This window comes from Salvelinus sp. IW2-2015, linkage group LG11 (genome assembly GCF_002910315.2).
Source record: "Salvelinus sp. IW2-2015 linkage group LG11, ASM291031v2, whole genome shotgun sequence".
Lineage (NCBI taxonomy): Eukaryota > Metazoa > Chordata > Actinopteri > Salmoniformes > Salmonidae > Salvelinus > Salvelinus sp. IW2-2015.
The window spans coordinates 35741907-35760185 of record NC_036851.1 but is presented as its reverse complement, the minus strand read 5'-3'; the positions used below and the strand labels follow the sequence as shown (position 1 = coordinate 35760185).

The 18279-nt window shown below is 42.1% G+C and overlaps 1 protein-coding gene across 6 annotated transcripts; it reads left to right on the top strand.

Annotated features, from left to right (window-relative positions):
- Nucleotides 1–617: 617 nt before the first annotated feature.
- sfi1 (SFI1 centrin binding protein) lies at nt 618–18026 on the top strand. Of its 6 annotated transcripts, none has more exons than XM_070445697.1 (29): nt 618–1068; nt 2434–2505; nt 2880–2990; nt 6066–6160; nt 6297–6414; nt 6635–6737; nt 7550–7706; nt 7951–8112; nt 8271–8341; nt 8659–8751; nt 8890–8987; nt 9178–9244; nt 9383–9462; nt 12186–12267; nt 12384–12562; nt 13089–13164; nt 13271–13366; nt 13568–13644; nt 13759–13861; nt 13971–14067; nt 14227–14387; nt 14498–14572; nt 14850–14924; nt 15345–15521; nt 15644–15873; nt 16084–16384; nt 16470–16675; nt 16765–16867; nt 17456–18026. In XM_070445697.1, exons 1-29 carry the CDS (start codon nt 935–937, stop codon nt 17627–17629), a joined length of 3573 nt encoding a protein of 1190 aa, XP_070301798.1. In that variant the 5' UTR covers nt 618–934; the 3' UTR covers nt 17630–18026. The 6 variants fall into 6 exon arrangements, with proteins under 6 accessions (XP_070301798.1, XP_070301797.1, XP_070301800.1 ...); XM_070445696.1 differs by having other exon boundaries at nt 9332–9462; nt 13762–13861; XM_070445699.1 differs by having other exon boundaries at nt 9332–9462; nt 16548–16675.
- Nucleotides 18027–18279: the final 253 nt, after the last annotated feature.

The following is an 18279-nucleotide window of genomic DNA, read 5'->3' as shown; positions in this document are numbered from 1 at the left end:
AAAAACACATTTTCTTACCTTACAAAAAGAAGTTGAACTGAATTTTAAGACAATTAAATACTCTACTAACAAAAAATCTGTTAGAATAATGAGTGTATGTATGTCCCTTAAGGTCCTTGTGTAATGTGATTGTACAGTTGCCAGTTGCCAGTTGTACAGCACTTCGAGATATTAGCTGATGTACGAAGGGCTATATAAAATAAACTTGATTTGATTTGATTTGATATTGTACACCCTCGACCAATTGTCCATTGTATATTATTTATATATACTTGTGTTCCCACATGTACTTCCTGTATWKATTTGTTGTTAATAAAAAATAAATAACATACAGAAATTGTGTACGGTGCAATAAATGATAGGACTACACACACAATAAAATAAAATAAATAACATACAGAAATTGTGTACGGTGCAATAAATGATAGGACTACACAGACAATAAACAGAGTTTACTATTAAAAAACAACATAATATCTTATAGAAATACTTTTCATTATTCTTTGTATGATAACTATCATTTTGCAAATGTTCAATAATTTTCGACCTAATTATTAATTTACTACGTATAGAGGACGGGACTGCTATTTTGCATTCCCACAGATTCGTTACCCGGAAGTACTTAGTTATTTCCTCCTATTCACAGTGGAAAAATGTATGCGCGACAGTTGGATTTAACAAACAAAACCGTTCATATACCTCACTGAACAAAACACTGTTTGCGTTTTCTATGGCGGATGTAACGGTTCAATTTGCGTTGTCGACTTGAGACTGGTTAGGGAATGAAGAAAATGTCATGCATGGTACGTTATTCATATGAAGAGAATGCCAGTGTGTTCAGCTAACGAAGTTGAAGAAGTTTCCAATCTTCTGATTGACGGTCAGTGGTAGTAGTTAGCTTTCTCAGGTGGTTAACTCGACAACTGTTGTGGCAATGACTTCCAGAGGTAGAGGAACCCAAAAGTCAAATATAACTGGTGCAAAAATAACTTCACGCAATGTTATATCTTGTTATAAAGTCGSATACACCTGGAACCGAGGTGGAAGACTCAAGGAGTTGAGAATAAGGTGAGAAGTAGCCCCTCAAATAAACCAATTGGCCAGATGTAATTATTCAATAGACATGACTAGAACTTGAAGGCTATAACGTTAGTCTGTGTTGACTTTTGTTTAATCCCAGCACTAACACATCTGATTATACTGAGCAAAAATATAAACACAAAATGTAAAGTGTTGGTCCCATGTTTCATGAGCTGAAATAAAAGTTTCTTGAAATTTTTCATACACACAAAAAGCTTATTTCTCAAAAATGTTGTGCACAAGTTTGTTTACATCCCTGTTAGTGAATATTTTTCCTTTGCCAAGATAATCCATCCACCTGACAGGAAGCTGTTAAAATAGCATGATCATTACACAGGTGCACCTTGTGTTGGAAATAATAAAAGGCCACTCTAAAATGTGCAGTTTTGTGTCACAACACAATGCCACAGATGTTTTGAGGGAGCGTGCAATTGGCATGCTGACTGCAGGAACAACCGGCCTCACAATTGCAGACCATGTGTAACTACACCAGCCCAGGACCTCCACATCTAGTTTCTTCACCTGCGGGATTGTCTGAGACCAGTCACCTGGGCAGCTGCTAAAACTGAGGAGTATTTMTGTCTTGACTGGGCCTGGCTTCCCAGTGGATGGGCCTGGCGCCCAAGTGGGTGGACCTATGCCCACCAATGGTTGCGCCCCTGCCCGTAAATGTGAAATCCATAAATTGGGGCCTAATTAATTAATTTAAATTGACTGATTTTCTTATATGAACTGTAACTCACTAAAATCGTTGAAATTGTTGCACCTTAAGTTTATATTTTTGTAAAGTACAGTGGGGAGAACAAGTATTTGATACACTGCCGATTTTGCAGGTTTTCCTACTTACAAAGCATGTAGAGGTCTGTAATTTTTATTGCCCAGCGACAGCCCCGAAACCTGAAGGATCTGGAGAAGGTCTGTATGGAGGAGTGGGCCAAAACCCCTGCTGCAGTGTGTGCAAACCTGGTCAAGAACTACAGGAAACATATGATCTCTGTAATTGCAAACAAAGGTTTCTGTACCAAATATTAAGTTCTGCTTTTATGATGTATCAAATACTTATGTCATGCAATAAAATGCAAATTAATTACTTAAAAATCATACAATGTGATTTTCTGGATTTTTGTTTTAGAYTCCGTCTCTCACAGTTGAAGTGTACCTATGATAAAAATTACAGACCTCTACATGCTTTGTAAGTAGGAAAACCTGCAAAATCGTCAGTGTATCAAATACTTGTTCTCCCCACTGTATATTTAAGGTATGTTTAGTGCTGGGCTGGAATAAAAGCCTGCACACACAACGCCCTTCCATGACTCGAGTTGTCCATCCCTGAGATCAAACTCTGTCTTCTAGGCACCTTGCACGGAAGTTTCTCAAACTATGGATGCAGAAGACCTTTGGACGTGTTCATCCTTACAAAGCCAGGTGCACTTTCTCAGTCCTGTGGAGGAATAGCCAGATTACATCACTGCTTGAATTTAATGGATTACAATGTCAAATAGTGGGAAAATAACATTAGTAAAGCTCTTGATGCTATGCAGTACTTGACTTGGACTGAAATAGTTGTTGGTACTCATTTTGGGTGGATGTACTGTTTACAATTAGGTGCAGGAGCGCCAAAATACTTTTTAGCTAATATTCTATAAGAGGAACAGGAGCTTAAGCTGTAGAACATTTAAGGTGCTGGTACTMCGCTCTGGTGAGCTCCTGCCCAAGTCAGGCACTGATGCTGTGAATATATCTACTGTGTGTAGCCTGAATTCTCTAACTGGAAGATTATTACCTTCTCCAATCTCTAGGTCTCACCATCGCAGAGTGGTGCTACAGCGGGCTCAGGGGGGCTGGAAGGATGAGTGGTGGACAGCCAGGAGGGAGTGGAGCCTCACAGTGAGGGCAGAGTGCCATTACAGGTCAGTGTCTGTCTCTAACCGCTGCTGCTCAGTTGTGGGGTGACAATACATGCCCATCAGTACTTACGGACAAAGTCTGTTGGTTGAAATTACGTTATTGCAACCTTAAAATCTGGTTGTAATGACGTCATTGCAACCAGCTTTGCCTGCTGGGATGTACAGTGTGTTCAGAAAGTATTCACACCCCTTGACTTATTCCACATTTTGTTGTGCTAGACTGAATTCAAAATGGATTAAAAAAATTATTCTCACACATCTACACACAATACCCCATAATGACAACCTTAAAAATATGCTTTTAGAATTTTTTGCAAATTTAGTGAAAATTAAATACTGAACTCATTTACATAAATATTCACACCACGAGTCAATACTTTGTAGAAGCACCTTTGGTAGTGATTACAGCTTTGAGTCGTCTTTGGTATGTCTGTCAGCTTTGCACATCTGGATTTGGGGATTGTATCCCAGTCTTCCTTGCAGATTCTCAAGCTCTGTTAAGGTAGATGGAGAGCGGTGGTGAACAGCAATCGTCATGTCTTTCCACAGATTTTCAATGCAATTCAATTCTGGGCCACTCAAGGACTTTAACATTCTTGTTGTGAAGCCATTCCAGCATTGCTTTGGCTGCATGCTTGGGGTCATTGTCTTGTTGAAATGTAAATCTTTGCCCCAGTCTATGGTCATTTGTACTCTTTAGCAGTTTCTCATCAAGGATGTGCCTGTATTTGGAATTCATTGTTCCCTCTATCTTTAGTCTCACAGTCCCTGCCACTGAAAAGTATCCCCATAGCATGATGCTGCCACCACCATGCTTAACGGTAGGAATGATGTTAGACGGGTGATGGGCTGTGCCTGGTTTTCTCCAGRCATAGCACTTTGCATTCAGGCCAAATAGTAAAATTTTTGTCTCATCAAACCACAGAATATTTTGCCTTATGATCTGAGTCTTTCATGAGCCTTTTTGCAAACTACAGGTGTGCAAGCCCTTCCCTTTTCCTCAGGAGTGGCTCCCGTCTGGCCACGCTCCCATAAAGCCCAGATTGGTGAAGTGCTGTAGAGACTGTTGTCCTTCTAGCAGGTTCTCCCATCTCAGCCAAGGAACTCTGAAGTTCCGTCATTGGGTTCTTGGTCACCTCCCTGACCAAGGTCCTTCTTGCCCGGTTGCTCAGTTTGGTTTTACAGCCAGCTCTAGGCAGAGTCTAGGTAGTTCCATCTTTTTTAAATTCCGTAACAATGGAAACCACTGTGCGATTGTAAACTTTCAACACTCAAAATGTTTTATACCCTTCCCCAGATATGCCACATCACAATTCTATCTCGGAGATCTATGGACAGTTCCTTGGACTTCATGGTATAGTTTCTGTTCTGACAACTGTGGTACCTTATATAGACATGTGTGTTTCTTTCTAAATCATGTCCAAACAATTGAATTGGCCACAGGTTGACTCCTTCACCCGTATATCTCAAGGATGATCAAAGGAAATTGGATGCACTGAGCTCAATTTGGCATGTCATAGAAAAGGAGTGTGAATACTTATGTAAATGAGACATTTCTGTATTTCATTTTCAACAAATTAGCAAACATTTCTATAAACATGTAACATGTTTTCACTTTGTCATTATGGGGAATTGTGTGTGTATGGGTGAGTTTTTTTTAAATCCATTTGAATTCAGGCTGTAACACAACACAATGTGGAAAAGTGTAGGGCTGTGGCAGTCATGAAATTTGTTCTGATTTAGAATAGCCCATTATCAAAGGGGCAGGGGAAAAAATACATGTAATTTGAATGCACTCAAATAGCAAATGGAAGCCGCGCGCTTTCCCACCTGTCCGTTTTGTAGGCTACTTGGGTTTTATAGCGGGAGCATGTGCTTAATATGAGCAGCTKAGAAATATAACAACACTTATTTCACTCCATGTATCAACCACTGTTCGAGGAGCATGCTCTCGCTGCCTGACAGGTGATACTCCGCCCAAACTCTGTTTGCCATGGCCTCTTCAAGCTTGTTCCTACAGCTACCCAGTGCTTAATTTGGGAAACCAAGTGAAATCTGTTTGGGAACATCGTTAGTAACATGTTTTTGCAACAAAACATATTTCACTAAACTGTTGACAGCCCGTCTGTACGCTCGAGAAAGGAATGAAGGAGAGAGGATTCTATATTCTGTATAGCTAAAGGTAATGTGTCACCCAATTAATTATGAAAATATAATAAAATCCCTATTACTAGGCTATTCAAAATACAAATTCACTAATTGTAGACTAACTGTAAGTCGCCCTGCACAATCAATGAACCTGTTGGCACCGCCTAGGGCTATACGTTCTCTCCCAGACTCATGGATAAAAATGTTAGAGCGTAGCATAAGGTAACCAGTCCATCCAGTATGCATAATAATACAGTCCACACTCAAAGGCTAGACCAATTATGTACCAAAGACATCTTAAATCAGTTTTGTTTTATGTTTTTCTGCCATGTGTAATATGTGGTAGGCTATGTATTGTATAATGGAACAATCATAATTTTTATTTCTGTTTTGGGGGGGGGGGGCTTGGGCTCATAAGCCTATGCATATGCAAAAGCTCTAATATGCCTATGGGTGTTTTGAATTAATCATTACCTTAGAAAGCGCTGTCCATTATTTTTTATTAGGCTTTGAAACAACATCCACAACAACCATGTTTTACACTGTTTCAACCTGTTGTTGAATTTCTTTCTTCAAATTGATCATCATAGTGAGGTGAGTTTTAAGTATGATAGGTCTACTGTTTTGATGAGAAGTGTTTGATGTGATTTTTGCATCAATGTTAGAGGGACAATAGAGCCCTGAGTACCAGGCCAATAGGACCTGATGGTCGTTAGCAAGTTGGGTAGTACCAAAGCAAGTCCAGAGTACATAAAAGGAGCTTACCTTGACTCAATAGTTACATGGAATTTTACTGAGTTCATGACTGCCTGTGTGGCACTGCAACCTCCCTAGTCAAGGGGTATGAATACTTTCCGAAGGCGCTGTATGGCAGCCAACAATAGTTTGGCCAATGTGGAAACTGATGATGCTGTCTTTCCTGTGTTGTAGGTATTATCTGTATAACCAGGTGTTCCATGGCTGGCAGAGGTTTGTGTCTTTACAGAAGGAGGAGAGGAGGATATTCCAAAAAGCAACATGTTTTGGTATGGACTGGCTTGTGTGGTTTTGGTATTAATCTAGGTGAATGTCTCCCTCTGGAAAATGATGGACCCCAGCAGTAGTGGCTGGCAGGGCATGTTATGAGTCACAGCAGTAATTAGAGTTTCTCCTGTATGCCAGCTGAGAGGTGGTGTCAGCGTGTGGCCTGGGACAGCTGGGAAGTATACATCGAGATGAGGAGGATGAAACACAGGATGCAAGAATCTGCTCTTCAGTTCCGGAAACTCACAGCTCTACGGTGAGGCATTATGACTGATAAATGCTATTTTGTTTATTTATTTTTGGATTACTTTGAATCAGGAACAATACACTGACTAAGTCACTCGGAGGTTAGTGAACTTCCGGCATACACAGTCATTGCGTGATGGATTTATATATGATTGACCATTTGATTAAATGTAAGTGAAAGGGGAGGGGTCAGCCTGTGTTAATGCTTATGTGTGTTCCCCCCAATACAGTTGGATGTGGACTGTGTGGCAGACTGGGCTGCAGAGGAGATATGATGCCTGTGTTATGGAGGACCAAGCACTGCAGCACTGGGCTCTGATGCTACAGGGCAGAGTGAGTAGAGCACATCTTATACATCCCACACATATCTGTACCATTCCCCAGGTGTTGGTGAATTAAAATGTTACATTTTATTGGACTAACATTTAAGCCGGGGTGGGGGGGAATTGTTTTAAGATGGTCATACCATGGATCATTTAGCTATTTCATTTTGAATTTTAGGACCCCTTTAGGTATTAAAAGAATATGTTAAATTATTTGATAAAATATCAAATTTGGCCTTTATAACTATAACCCATAGAAACGCATTGAATAACAYATTCAAAAATGGCAAAGACAGTAAAAAAATTAATAATAAGAAACAAGGTTTTGAAGTGTCCGTCCTATATCTAGGCCATATAAGAAAGCTAAGGCAATATTCGTTTTTTTGGCACATATTTAACCCTTTATTTTTGTTGGCACAAACTCAAATCTCCATACTTCCATTAATTTGTATGGCTTACCTTCAGACAAGTCACGTGGAGGTCGTAGAGCAAAATGGAGAACGCCATTGTTAGTCTCCGCTTTCCATAGTGGTCCAAATAGTTTAGGCCAAACTATTTTTGTGAGAAGACCGATTTTCAGGTCTGACAAGTCTCATGGTCTGACAATCACCGCTGTAGCTCAGCCACCTTCCAACACAGATGCGGAAGGCCGACAGAGGCGGATGCAGTGGATTGAGATGCAGCCCATGCAAAAAAACATACATCTCTAGTTTAAACTGACGGATTTTGATGGGGATTTTTTCAATTAAATTACTTAGATTGCCGCATGGGTGCGTCAACAGACTCTTAAGGATTTGAACATGTATGTTTGTTGTGTCTTAGGCATGGCTTCAGTGGAGAGAAGTGTACATGCTTGCCTGTAGTTGGAGAGAGAGGGAGTCCAAGTCTTCACTGCACTACATTCATGGGATGCAAAGAAAGGCGCTTTGTGGCTGGATCAGCTATGTTCACCTCCGCCAAACTAAGAGGAAACCACAAGGTCCCATCTTCTATTAATCTCTTTATCATATGTACTGTTGGTCTTCTGTCACAATCATTGGACATTCATGGTCTAGGATTAAACTCACACTTTTTCAGAAACATACCGTATATTGACAAATTTTGATCATTTTAGATGGTCTCAAAAACAAACACCAAACTCTCAAATCCTCGAGAACTTCCAGTGAAAAACACTACTTCTGTTGTCATTATTCTTATATAATTGTTTACCTCCTGTGTTTCAGATGTTGCGGTGCGAGCCTGGCAACTCCAGTTGGTCAGGAGGTATTGGTTTGTGTGGAAAAGTGGACTACAGAGCAGACAGAGAGAGGTGGACAGAGGGCAGGCTTCTTATAGACTGGCACAACGCAGCACACAGCGCAGGGCACTGGAGCGCTGGAGACAATGTATCCTACTACACACACACTCATTGTAAAACACCAGGGCCTGGTGTGGAGTCACACACTACTGCAAGAACAGCATAAGGCAATTCTCGACTTTTCTCATCTACTGCAACATCATACTTCTCTGAATTTATTTGAACATTTCCTGAGCTCCTGTGCAGACAGGAGGATGTGCATGCAGGAGTCTGAAAGAGACCAGGCTGCAAGTCAACACCAACACCGCCATCTACTGGTAAGATGGAGGAGCACTGATCTGATGAATGTTTATGGACATCCATAGAGACTGGTTACTGTACCATAGAGCAGTGTTTCCCAACCCTGGTCCTCCAGTACTCCCAACAGTACACCATTTCATTGTAGCCCTGAACAAACACACCTCATTCAACTCATTGAGGGCTTGATGATTAGTTGACAAGTTGAATCAGATGTGCATGTCCGGGGCTACAATAAAAATATGTACTGTTGGGTGTACTTGAGAACTGGAGTTGGGAACCACTGCCATAGAGTATTCCTTAATTCTCTCACTCCAACTTGGTCTGTCTACTACAGCACACTGGATTGAGAAGTCTGACCCTCAATGTCACTCGGAGCAAAACTTATCGTCTCAACAAGAACATCGCTGTCCAGCATCATCATCACACTGTAACTGTTATTATACTGTAGCTAATATCCATGAAGTCACCCAGCATTAGTATCATTACAATTGTTCTAACAGTACAGAGTAAGTATGACACCCAATTCATGTTTTTCAAACAACATTTCTGTGTGTGTTTTCTGTAGGTAACAGGCAGATATTGGAGACTCTGGCAGCAACGTCTTGAGGAAGCTGAAGATCAGAGACTTCAGATGCAGATGCAGATGGCACTGACCCACTACAGGTACACACACATATACATACATACACATACATCACACACACACACATACATAGATACACACACACACACACACACACACACACACACACACACACACACAGTTATGAATTGATGATACACTTTCTCATATTAGTAATGCTATTTCTATGATACATGTTTTTCTGATCTCATTAATGCCATCTTTTGACAGCACTTCACTGCAGAGCAATTGCTTGCGCCACTGGAGAGAGCAGCTTGTTGAACACAGACACATGCAGGTACACCCACCCGTACACATGTGCACACACACATACACCCTCTTACATTCCACTCATTGGCATTGTGTGGACTGTGTGTGGTTTTAGGGGCTGGAGCGTCGTGCTGAGGCCTGGTTTGCTGACCACATCTTTCCACAGTGTCTTGACTCATGGGTTGAGTTTACCTGCCAGAGGAGACAGCATAGGGAGAGGACAGAGCTGGCACAACTCCATAATCAGTGAGTTCCATCCTGTTTCTGACCTAGTGATGATCTAGGATCAGGTGTCACTTGTCTGATCCTAGATCAGCACTACTACTGTAAGATGCTTTGTGGCCGATTTAGACTTAGGAAATGTATGCCGTTTTTACGCGTTTTGGTGTTGCTCTCTTGCACGCATTGAATACATTTAAATCAACCCTAGAAAACTCACACTGGGTGGCATACCAATTTGATCAGGAGTGTTTCTTCAATTGGTTTTTCTGTTCATTTCTCTAAAGGAATCCCTTTTTATACTGGTAACTTTCATTTGAATTTGATTGGCACAACATTAGAATGCGTTCAGAATGGAGATGAAAGATAGTTATTAGAACATATGCATATTTATCTCAGTTTTAGAACACAATATCTATGATTAAGGAAGTTTTTATGGACCCTAGGCTACTTAATGGAAAAATAGGGTTTGGAGAGCCTTCAGGCACAAAATATAAAAACGCCACATTCAGTTCTTCAACCCATGGTAATGTTGGAAGATGAATGTACATAGAATTATAATAGGGAGAACAGTGTACAGTAGTAGTATACCCTGGCCTGTTGCCCGCGCTGACCATGGAACTGTGTGATGACACGGTCAAACTGTTATGGCTTGGGCTGTGCTCCATAATGATTTAATTAGCCAACATTTTTTTWACTTTAAATATGATCAAATATTATTAGTGTTCTTCAGCAACAACCACACGGACGTGGCAGTGTTTACAGAGGAAGCAAATAAGGTAAATGAAACAATGGAATGGAATGATACGAACTGTACCAACTGAAGGGAACAGTAAATCGGCATTTGAATATGTGTGGCCAACTGCCGGTCAATACTGATAGTGGCTAATATTTAACATGATAGAATAGTAGGAAACAGAAAGTTGAGGCATATAATTAAAACATTAGAGAGTGCGACTGTCATTGTGCAATGCTTAGGCCATACTATTGAAATTATGCATAAAGTCACAGCATTTTATACTTCACTGTGGGAAAGGGGCGGAAATGCCTGTCATGTTATTATGCTTTTCAGTTTGCTTCCATGACTGGTTTCACATTAGTCTCCAGCAATCAGAAGGAAAAATCCTCAAACAATTGCTATTTTTATGTACAATCCCCTTCCCAAACATATTACTCATTTACCTAGCTCTTATCAATAGTGATGGGGGAAAACATTTAAACAGTTACATATCTTGATATATATTAATTTTTTTGTTGGTGGTTGCTGTAGCTAGCGCTAATCAGCTGTACCAGCTCCAAAACTCTGGTATTTTCCATCCTATAGCTTGTTCTCCATTTTCTTTTTAAATATTGAGCCAACATGTTTTCAGCACCTTTATTCCCATGACTGATAAAAACTATTTTTTATGCTCTCTCTTGTGCCTCTGCAGCAAACATACAGAGCAATATGTTTGGAGCATCAACTCGCAATAAAATCGCAGTATCAAATCACAATACATATAGAATTGTGAAAATAGGCATACATATTCTATGGGCACCTAAGTATCAATAGCTCTTATTAATTAATAAATGACAGTGCATGGRGAATGCTGTTATTTCTATCTGAAAAAGGAATGTAGGCCTAGATGTTTTTCCACTTGGAACCGACAGGTTCGCTAGACCTAGGGCTGTTGCGGTGACCATATTACCACCACACAGGCAGTCATGAGTCATGGCCACAGTAAAATTCCATGTGACCSCTGTGTCACGGTAATCTCCTTTAATGCACTCTGGACATGCTTTGGTAGCATACTTGCTAACTACCACTGGGTCCTAATGGCCTGGTACTCAGGGCTCTATTGTCCCTCCATTAGGTCCTAATGGCCTGGTACTCAGGGCTTTATTGTCCCTCCATCAGGTCCTAATGGCCTGGTACTCAGGGCTCTATTGTCCTGTCATCAGGTCCTAATGGCCTAGTACTAAGGGCTCTATTGTCCCTCCATCAGGTCCTAATGGCCTGGTACTCAGGGCTTTATTGTCCCGTCATCAGGTCCTAATGGCCTGATACTCAGGGCTCTATTGTCCCTCCATCAGGTCCTAATGGCCTGGGACCTTGGGCTCTATTGTCCCTCCATCAGGTCCTAATGGACTGGTACTCAGGGCTCTATTGTCCCTCTAACCACTCTGACATCAATACAAATGCCTTTGGAAATCACATCAGAACAGTAGGCCTATAGTACTTTTAATACTCACCTCACTGTGATGATCAAATTGAAGAAAGAAGTTCAACAGCAGGCTGAAACAGTGTAAAACGTGGTTGTTGTGGATGTTGTTTCAAAGCCTAACACAACAAAATGGACAGCGCTTTCTAAGGTCAGAATACCTGTAGAGAGAATTAAGTGTAACTCAGGTCTGAATTCCCCCCAATGTGACTAAGGCCCCTGGGCTACATTTAAGCAATAAGGCCCGAGGGGGTATATGGCCAATATACCACGGGTAAGGGCTGTCCTAACGCACGATGCAAAGCGGAGTGCCTGGAGTACCACACCCCCAAGGTGCCTTATTGCTATTATAAACTGGTTACCAATGTAATTAGAGCAGTAAAAATAAATGTTTTGTCATACCCGTGGTATACGGTCTGATATACCATGGCTGTCACCCAATCAGCATTCAGGGCTCGAACCACCCAGTKTATAATTATGAACAACATACAGTTAGATTTGTGAGCATGACGTTTGTGTTAGTGTGTGACCCACTCTAACCCTCTGTAGGCAGCATCAGTACACTTGGGCCTTCTATACCTGGTGGGGACGTTCAGAGGAGAGGAAGGAGCAGAGACTGGCTGAGAGGATGGTAAAATACACAGTCACAATACACGCACACAAACATACCACTCAAAGATATACATACAACACACCGTCATGGTACAGACAAATAGCCGAAGAGGGCCCACCTGTCTTGCCTTTTAGGCCTTGCTGCATGAGGAGAGGTCGTGTTTGATGAGAGCCTGGGACCACTGGCAGCGGAGGGCGAGGCAACAACAGGAGGAGAGGGAGAAACAGAGAGCCTCTGACACACTGTACCGCCGTACTCTAGTCCACAACACACTCAGCCAGTGGAAGGACAATGTCACTGTGATCCGGGACAGGTACTATACCACCGGCAGTTCACTGAAATATCAGCGAGGATCACGATAATATCTTACAACTTTGATTGTATTTTACTTTAATGACCTGACGCTGACTGTTTGGGACCAACCTGTTCAGAAAGAAGTAGGCAAGTGTGAGGTTATTCTTCATTTTTTTTGCGGGCCCATCCCCCACCCCCCTCTCTGGAGGACAAAGGTCCTTTTTTTAAAGTTTTTTTTTTTACAGCTATTTTTTTTTACATATACATTATTCATATATTTTACATGCATGGTACTTTTATACACAGTATTACATGACAGAAATATTGTTTGATATACACATTAAAAGGTACTCCGACATATACGGTATACATGATATAGGATGTTTTCAGTCCTAACTATTACAGATTATGAGCTTTCTTAACAGGAGATTATTCTTAACTGGATTTGATTGACAATTGAAGACCCTTTGAGATTTTGCCTTAGTCCTTCATGTATATGTGTGTTTGGTTTGTATATTTGTGTTTTTTCGTATGTTTCTCATAAGGCGAAAACGAGAGGAGCAGGCAGGTCGACATGGTGATGTGCGTTGTGTGAGACACGCCCTGAGTGGCTGGAGTGAGGTACAGCATCTTGCCATACATAATCTACCATTAGCCATGCTGTAATGTTTGGTTTGTCCAGAGTAATTATCCCACATTCTGTCTGTCTGTCTGTCTGATGTGTCAGTATGTCCAGCACAGAACAGAGAAGAACAGCAGGCTGGATCAGATGGACAGTTACTATGAACACAGACTTCTCAAACACACTTTACAGGCCTGGAAGGTACAGCAGACCTCACATTAACTGTAATAAATGACACAAGTCTACACTTATATTGGTGTGCTTTGTAAACTGGCACAGCAACATTTAATTTGGTCATCATGCATCTTCTGACCTGCTTGGTGCACACGGAATGGGCTCCGCTTTGTTGGTTTGTGTGTATCCTGTGGTACGTGCTGTAATCTCTTTGCCTATCACCCGTAGGAGCATCACCTCCAAAGACAGCAGGTCTATGAGCATGTAGAGGAGCGCTACAGTCAACATCAGAAACACTTCCTCAGGTATCAACCTAAATAGAGTCACAGTCTCTATATATACCTCTTTATCCACAATCTCTTACTTGTAATATTGATTTTGCAATATTTCTAACTGACACTTGTATTATGTGTTCCCAGGAGGATTCTGCGTGTGTGGAAGGAGAATGTAGCCCTGTTGGCAGCAGCCAGCAGCAGAGAGAAGACAGCAGAGAACCACTACCAGCACTGCGTTCAGGTTAAGGTATTGGAGCTGCTGTAAGACCTATCTACTGCTTCATATGTTACCAAGACTGATTCCGTGGCTATAACTACTGCTCACCCACAAATGTGCCTAATTTATTTTCCTGTAGGTGCTGTTGGGATGGAGGAAAGCCACATCTTGTGCAGTGTCAAACTGTCACCAGCAGAGAGAGGCAGTGAGCAAGGCTCAGACTCACATGGATAAAGGTAGAGAAATACTTTACCATGGCTCCAATTCTTAGTGAAGCAGCTGGAGACAAATTGTTCATTATTCAATGCTATTTTCTGTTAGATCATTCTCCCAGCACATTGAATAAAGCCTCCATTGACATGTCAAGTCTATTGCCATCATTTTTTATGTCTCAGTGCGGCAGGAGGCGACTTTCAGGAGATGGAGGGAGCGAAGCAGAGAGGTTGTGGAGGACAGTATAGGCATGGAGAAAGCCATAAGGCTCCACCACCACTCTCTTCTCTGCAGAACATTCAGATCATGGACTATGTACCAGCAGCATCAGCAGAGCTACAAGGTAGATGGATACTGCATTTGGTCCTGTGAGTCTGCAGTGTGCTATTTGATACTTTCTGATCCTAGGTAGGTTTGTGTTAGTATTGTGTTGTTTATGTGGTCCTTCTCTAGGTGATGAAAGGGAGAGGCCACTTGCTGCTGAGACAGAAGACATGCCAGCTCTTCTTTGCACACTGGAAAATTGTGGTGAACTTATTGCTGTTTTAACATGAATTCCTGTTTTAACATGCTTATTTCAAATATTAAAGGCCTCCTTGACAAGATTTGCGTGAACTTTTGTTCAAGTCACTTTTAAATACATTGATGGAATTGGAAAAAAATATTTTCTGATGTTTACTGTCTTAAAGAAAGGCCAGATTATTATATAAACTTTCAATGGTAAGTCTGTAAGCCTCTGATTGTCTTGGTGAACTCCTGGTTGTTATCTAAGTGTGCTGTTCTCCTCTGGTCCTGGCCTGCACAGCTGCAGCACAGAAGGAGAGAGGCTGAGCAGACAGAACTGGCCCTCTGGCATTGGTCCCTCAGTCTCCAGGCCAAGGTAATACCTGGACACACATACTTCACTGGCAGCTGGCTTTCAGCCCAACTTAAAACACAGGAGATATTATCCCTCTCTCTCTGTTTGTCTGTAGTGGAGGAATTCTGTCTCCTGCATGACTACTGTTGACCCTGTGGATGTATAGCCTGGGTCCCGATCTTTTTGTGCTGTCTTGCCAATGACCATTGGAGTTCGCAAGACTGCACAATCAGATCTGTGACCAGGCTGGCGCGTGTAAAGTTCTCATTGATGATATCCAGGCCACAGCTAGAATAAAGGAAATGGAAGTGAAAACATACAGTAGACTCTATAGACATAATGAATGAGACGCCCCCCGGTGAATAGTGGAAACATAGAAGAGTGAAGACTCATCAGACATACTGAATGAGACGTCTGATCCCTTGGTGTGTTCTGATCCAGGTGCTGGAGGCCTGGAGGCTGTGGGTCACAGAGCAGGACAGAAAGCAGGAAAGGCTGGCCCAGGCTTCCCAGTTCTATAGAGATCAGCTGCTGAGGGAAGGAGTGGCCCACGTCCTCACACACGCCGCTCACATGGGCAGCTTCAGCACCAACATAGCACTGCACAGCCAGGAGCAGGTGTGTGTGTGAGCACTTGCTGTGTTTGATTATCTGATAGTATGTCTGTCTGCCTGCCTGCCTGAATGTCTGTGTGTCTCTGTGTGGAACTGGATCAAGTCCGTCTTGTCTGTGATCTACAGAGCTTGCGGCGTCTCCAAAGGGTGGTGCTGCGTTGTGCCATGCAGTGGAAACAGCGGGCCCTGAGTGGACCACACAGGGCGAGACCGCCTAGAGCGACAGCAGTGCCCCCCAAGAAGAGTGTGACCTTCTGTTTACCCAGCCCTGACCCAGAGTGCCGCACCCACAGCCGTACACATACCCAGAGTGGCATAGTGGGGCAGAGAGCAGGAGACGACATCCTCAACCACCTGTAAGTGGGCACAGTTACTATGCAAACATCAGGCCCTAAACATTATGGGAGGGTTTTCCAGATACCAATTAAGAGTCCTGGACTAAAAATAATGCTCAATAGAGAATCCCCATACAAATCACTTTTTTTGTCCAGAACAAGGCTTAATGTGTGCCTGGGAAACTATGTCTCTTATGCTCAGTCTTACAGCAGCTCTATAACTGTGTGCAGGGTGGCGGTGCGTGCTTCTAGACTGCAGCCACGGCGGCCTAGAGATCTGCTTGACTCCCCGGTCAAAGAGGTGCTCCCACCTACAGCTCCTCTACATCAAAGACCCAGTCCTCTTCCACATCAAACCAAGGTCCCAGTGACAGCGAACCTTTACCCTGCTGCAGCCTCCATCCCCATCTCTCCCATACGGGCACACCCAGCTCCCCATCTCAGTTTCCCAACGGCCCCACATCATGAATCACGAGGCCAGGACTTACTCCTGCCCCCTTCCTCATTCATGGCCACCCACACTCAAACTAAGGTAAGTTACTATATTCCAAAAACACATGTAAAGTCATTTTACTGTGTTTTCAATGAGATTTCTTTATAGAATATCTGTTTTTTAGGTGAGGCAGCCTAGTGGCTCATGGGAAAGTGACACCTCACTACTGCCCCCCAATGAGTTCTCCACCTTACATCAACAGCCAGAGTCTGATGGAGAAGATGTGTTAACTGAGGAGGAGAATGTGGATCCCACTTTAGCCTGGACCAGAGAGCTGCTCAACATCCGTCTGGACATGCTGCGCTTCCAACAGGACCGCAAGCTACTTCAGTAAGGACTCACAGCTCTGTGATGAACATTTCTGATAGATCTCATTTATACATTCTGGTGGATTTAAGTGTGTGTGTGTGTGTGTGTAGGTCGTGGCGAAGACTTGAAGAAGTGTTGAGAAGCTGGCTGCAGACGAGTGGAAGTGAGGGAGAAACTGAGGAGAGTAACACTATCCGCAAAGAGTTGGAGCAGGTAAGACTTGAAGGGAAGACGCTGTGGTCATTGGTACAGTATATGCAAGGGCCACAAGGTTTCCACTAGTTGCCACAATGTCAAAATTGGCTATATTGTATAAATTCATAAAAACAAAAATTAGCTTTTTGGTCTTAATTTAAGGTTAGTCATATGGTTAGCAATGGTGTTAAGGTTAGGTTTAAAATCACATTTTAAGAAGAGACATTTTAGAAGTATGCTGGGTTCATGACTTTGTGGCTGTGGTAACTAGTGACGACCACAATGGCAGCGCAAATAACGATTTATAAACAAAAACAATTGACGTTTTACCGGCTGTTCACCAGTCCTTGAAGAAAACAAGAAGCAACATTTTTTTCATGTGTTTCCTATCCACTTAACTAAATGGATGACTTTGATTTAGCACGCATTCCTCTGGAGGTATCATTTCATTTGAGCCATAAATCTTCAGCTATGAAAACAAGAACATTCAAAAGTTACAACAGGTCAAGCACATAATAACCATGCCATATCATGCAACAATTTTTCCTGTTATTTTGTGGTCATTCCAGATTAATTTCATGCTCTTTGTGTTGTCGTCATTTACAGCTGGAGGAGCGTATTGGCAGGCTGTCATCTGAGCTGGCAGAGCAGAAGCCTGTGATGATCCTCCACGCTGCCAGGATCCACAGGATAGAGAGTGTTCTCCTCCAAAGCAGCACGGCCACAGGACAGGCCATTCTCAGTAGGCCTCCAGAGCTACTGCTCATCACTCCACACTAGGTGACATGACCAGGGCTGTCCGAGTGCCATGAGTCAGGAGGAGGAGCACCATAGACCTATATAAAAGGAGCACAAGGACTTCTGATGAGACTACACCTGTCCATATTTTTGACATGTCATTCTCTACTGGTTGTTTTTATAGTATAAAACCATAAGAACAGAATTATTCAAAATATATTTAAGATTTATGGAAATTCTTCAATTGTAGCTTTTGAATTTATTATCCTAATCTTGGTGAAAATCGGTTTGACAAAGAATGGCATGGCAAGACAGCTGTGTAAGATTTATGTTTGATTTGACTAAGTTGTAATGGCCTTTATTTTACTGTATACTGTGAATTACATCATATGTTAGTGTGTTTTTAAATGATTTAATAAAATACTGCCTTCAGAAAGTATTCACACCCCTTGACTTTTTCCACATTTTGTTGCGTTACAAAGTGGGATTAAAATGGATGTTTTTTTTGTCAACGATCTACACAATTTAACATTTGTAAAGGTATGAAAAATAAACTAATATACAGTATCTTGATTAAATAARTATTCAACCCCCTGAGTCAGTATGTTAGAATCACCTTTGGCAGCGATTACAGCTGTGAGTCTTTCTGGGTAAGTCTCTAAGAGCTTTCCACACCTGGATTGTGCAACATT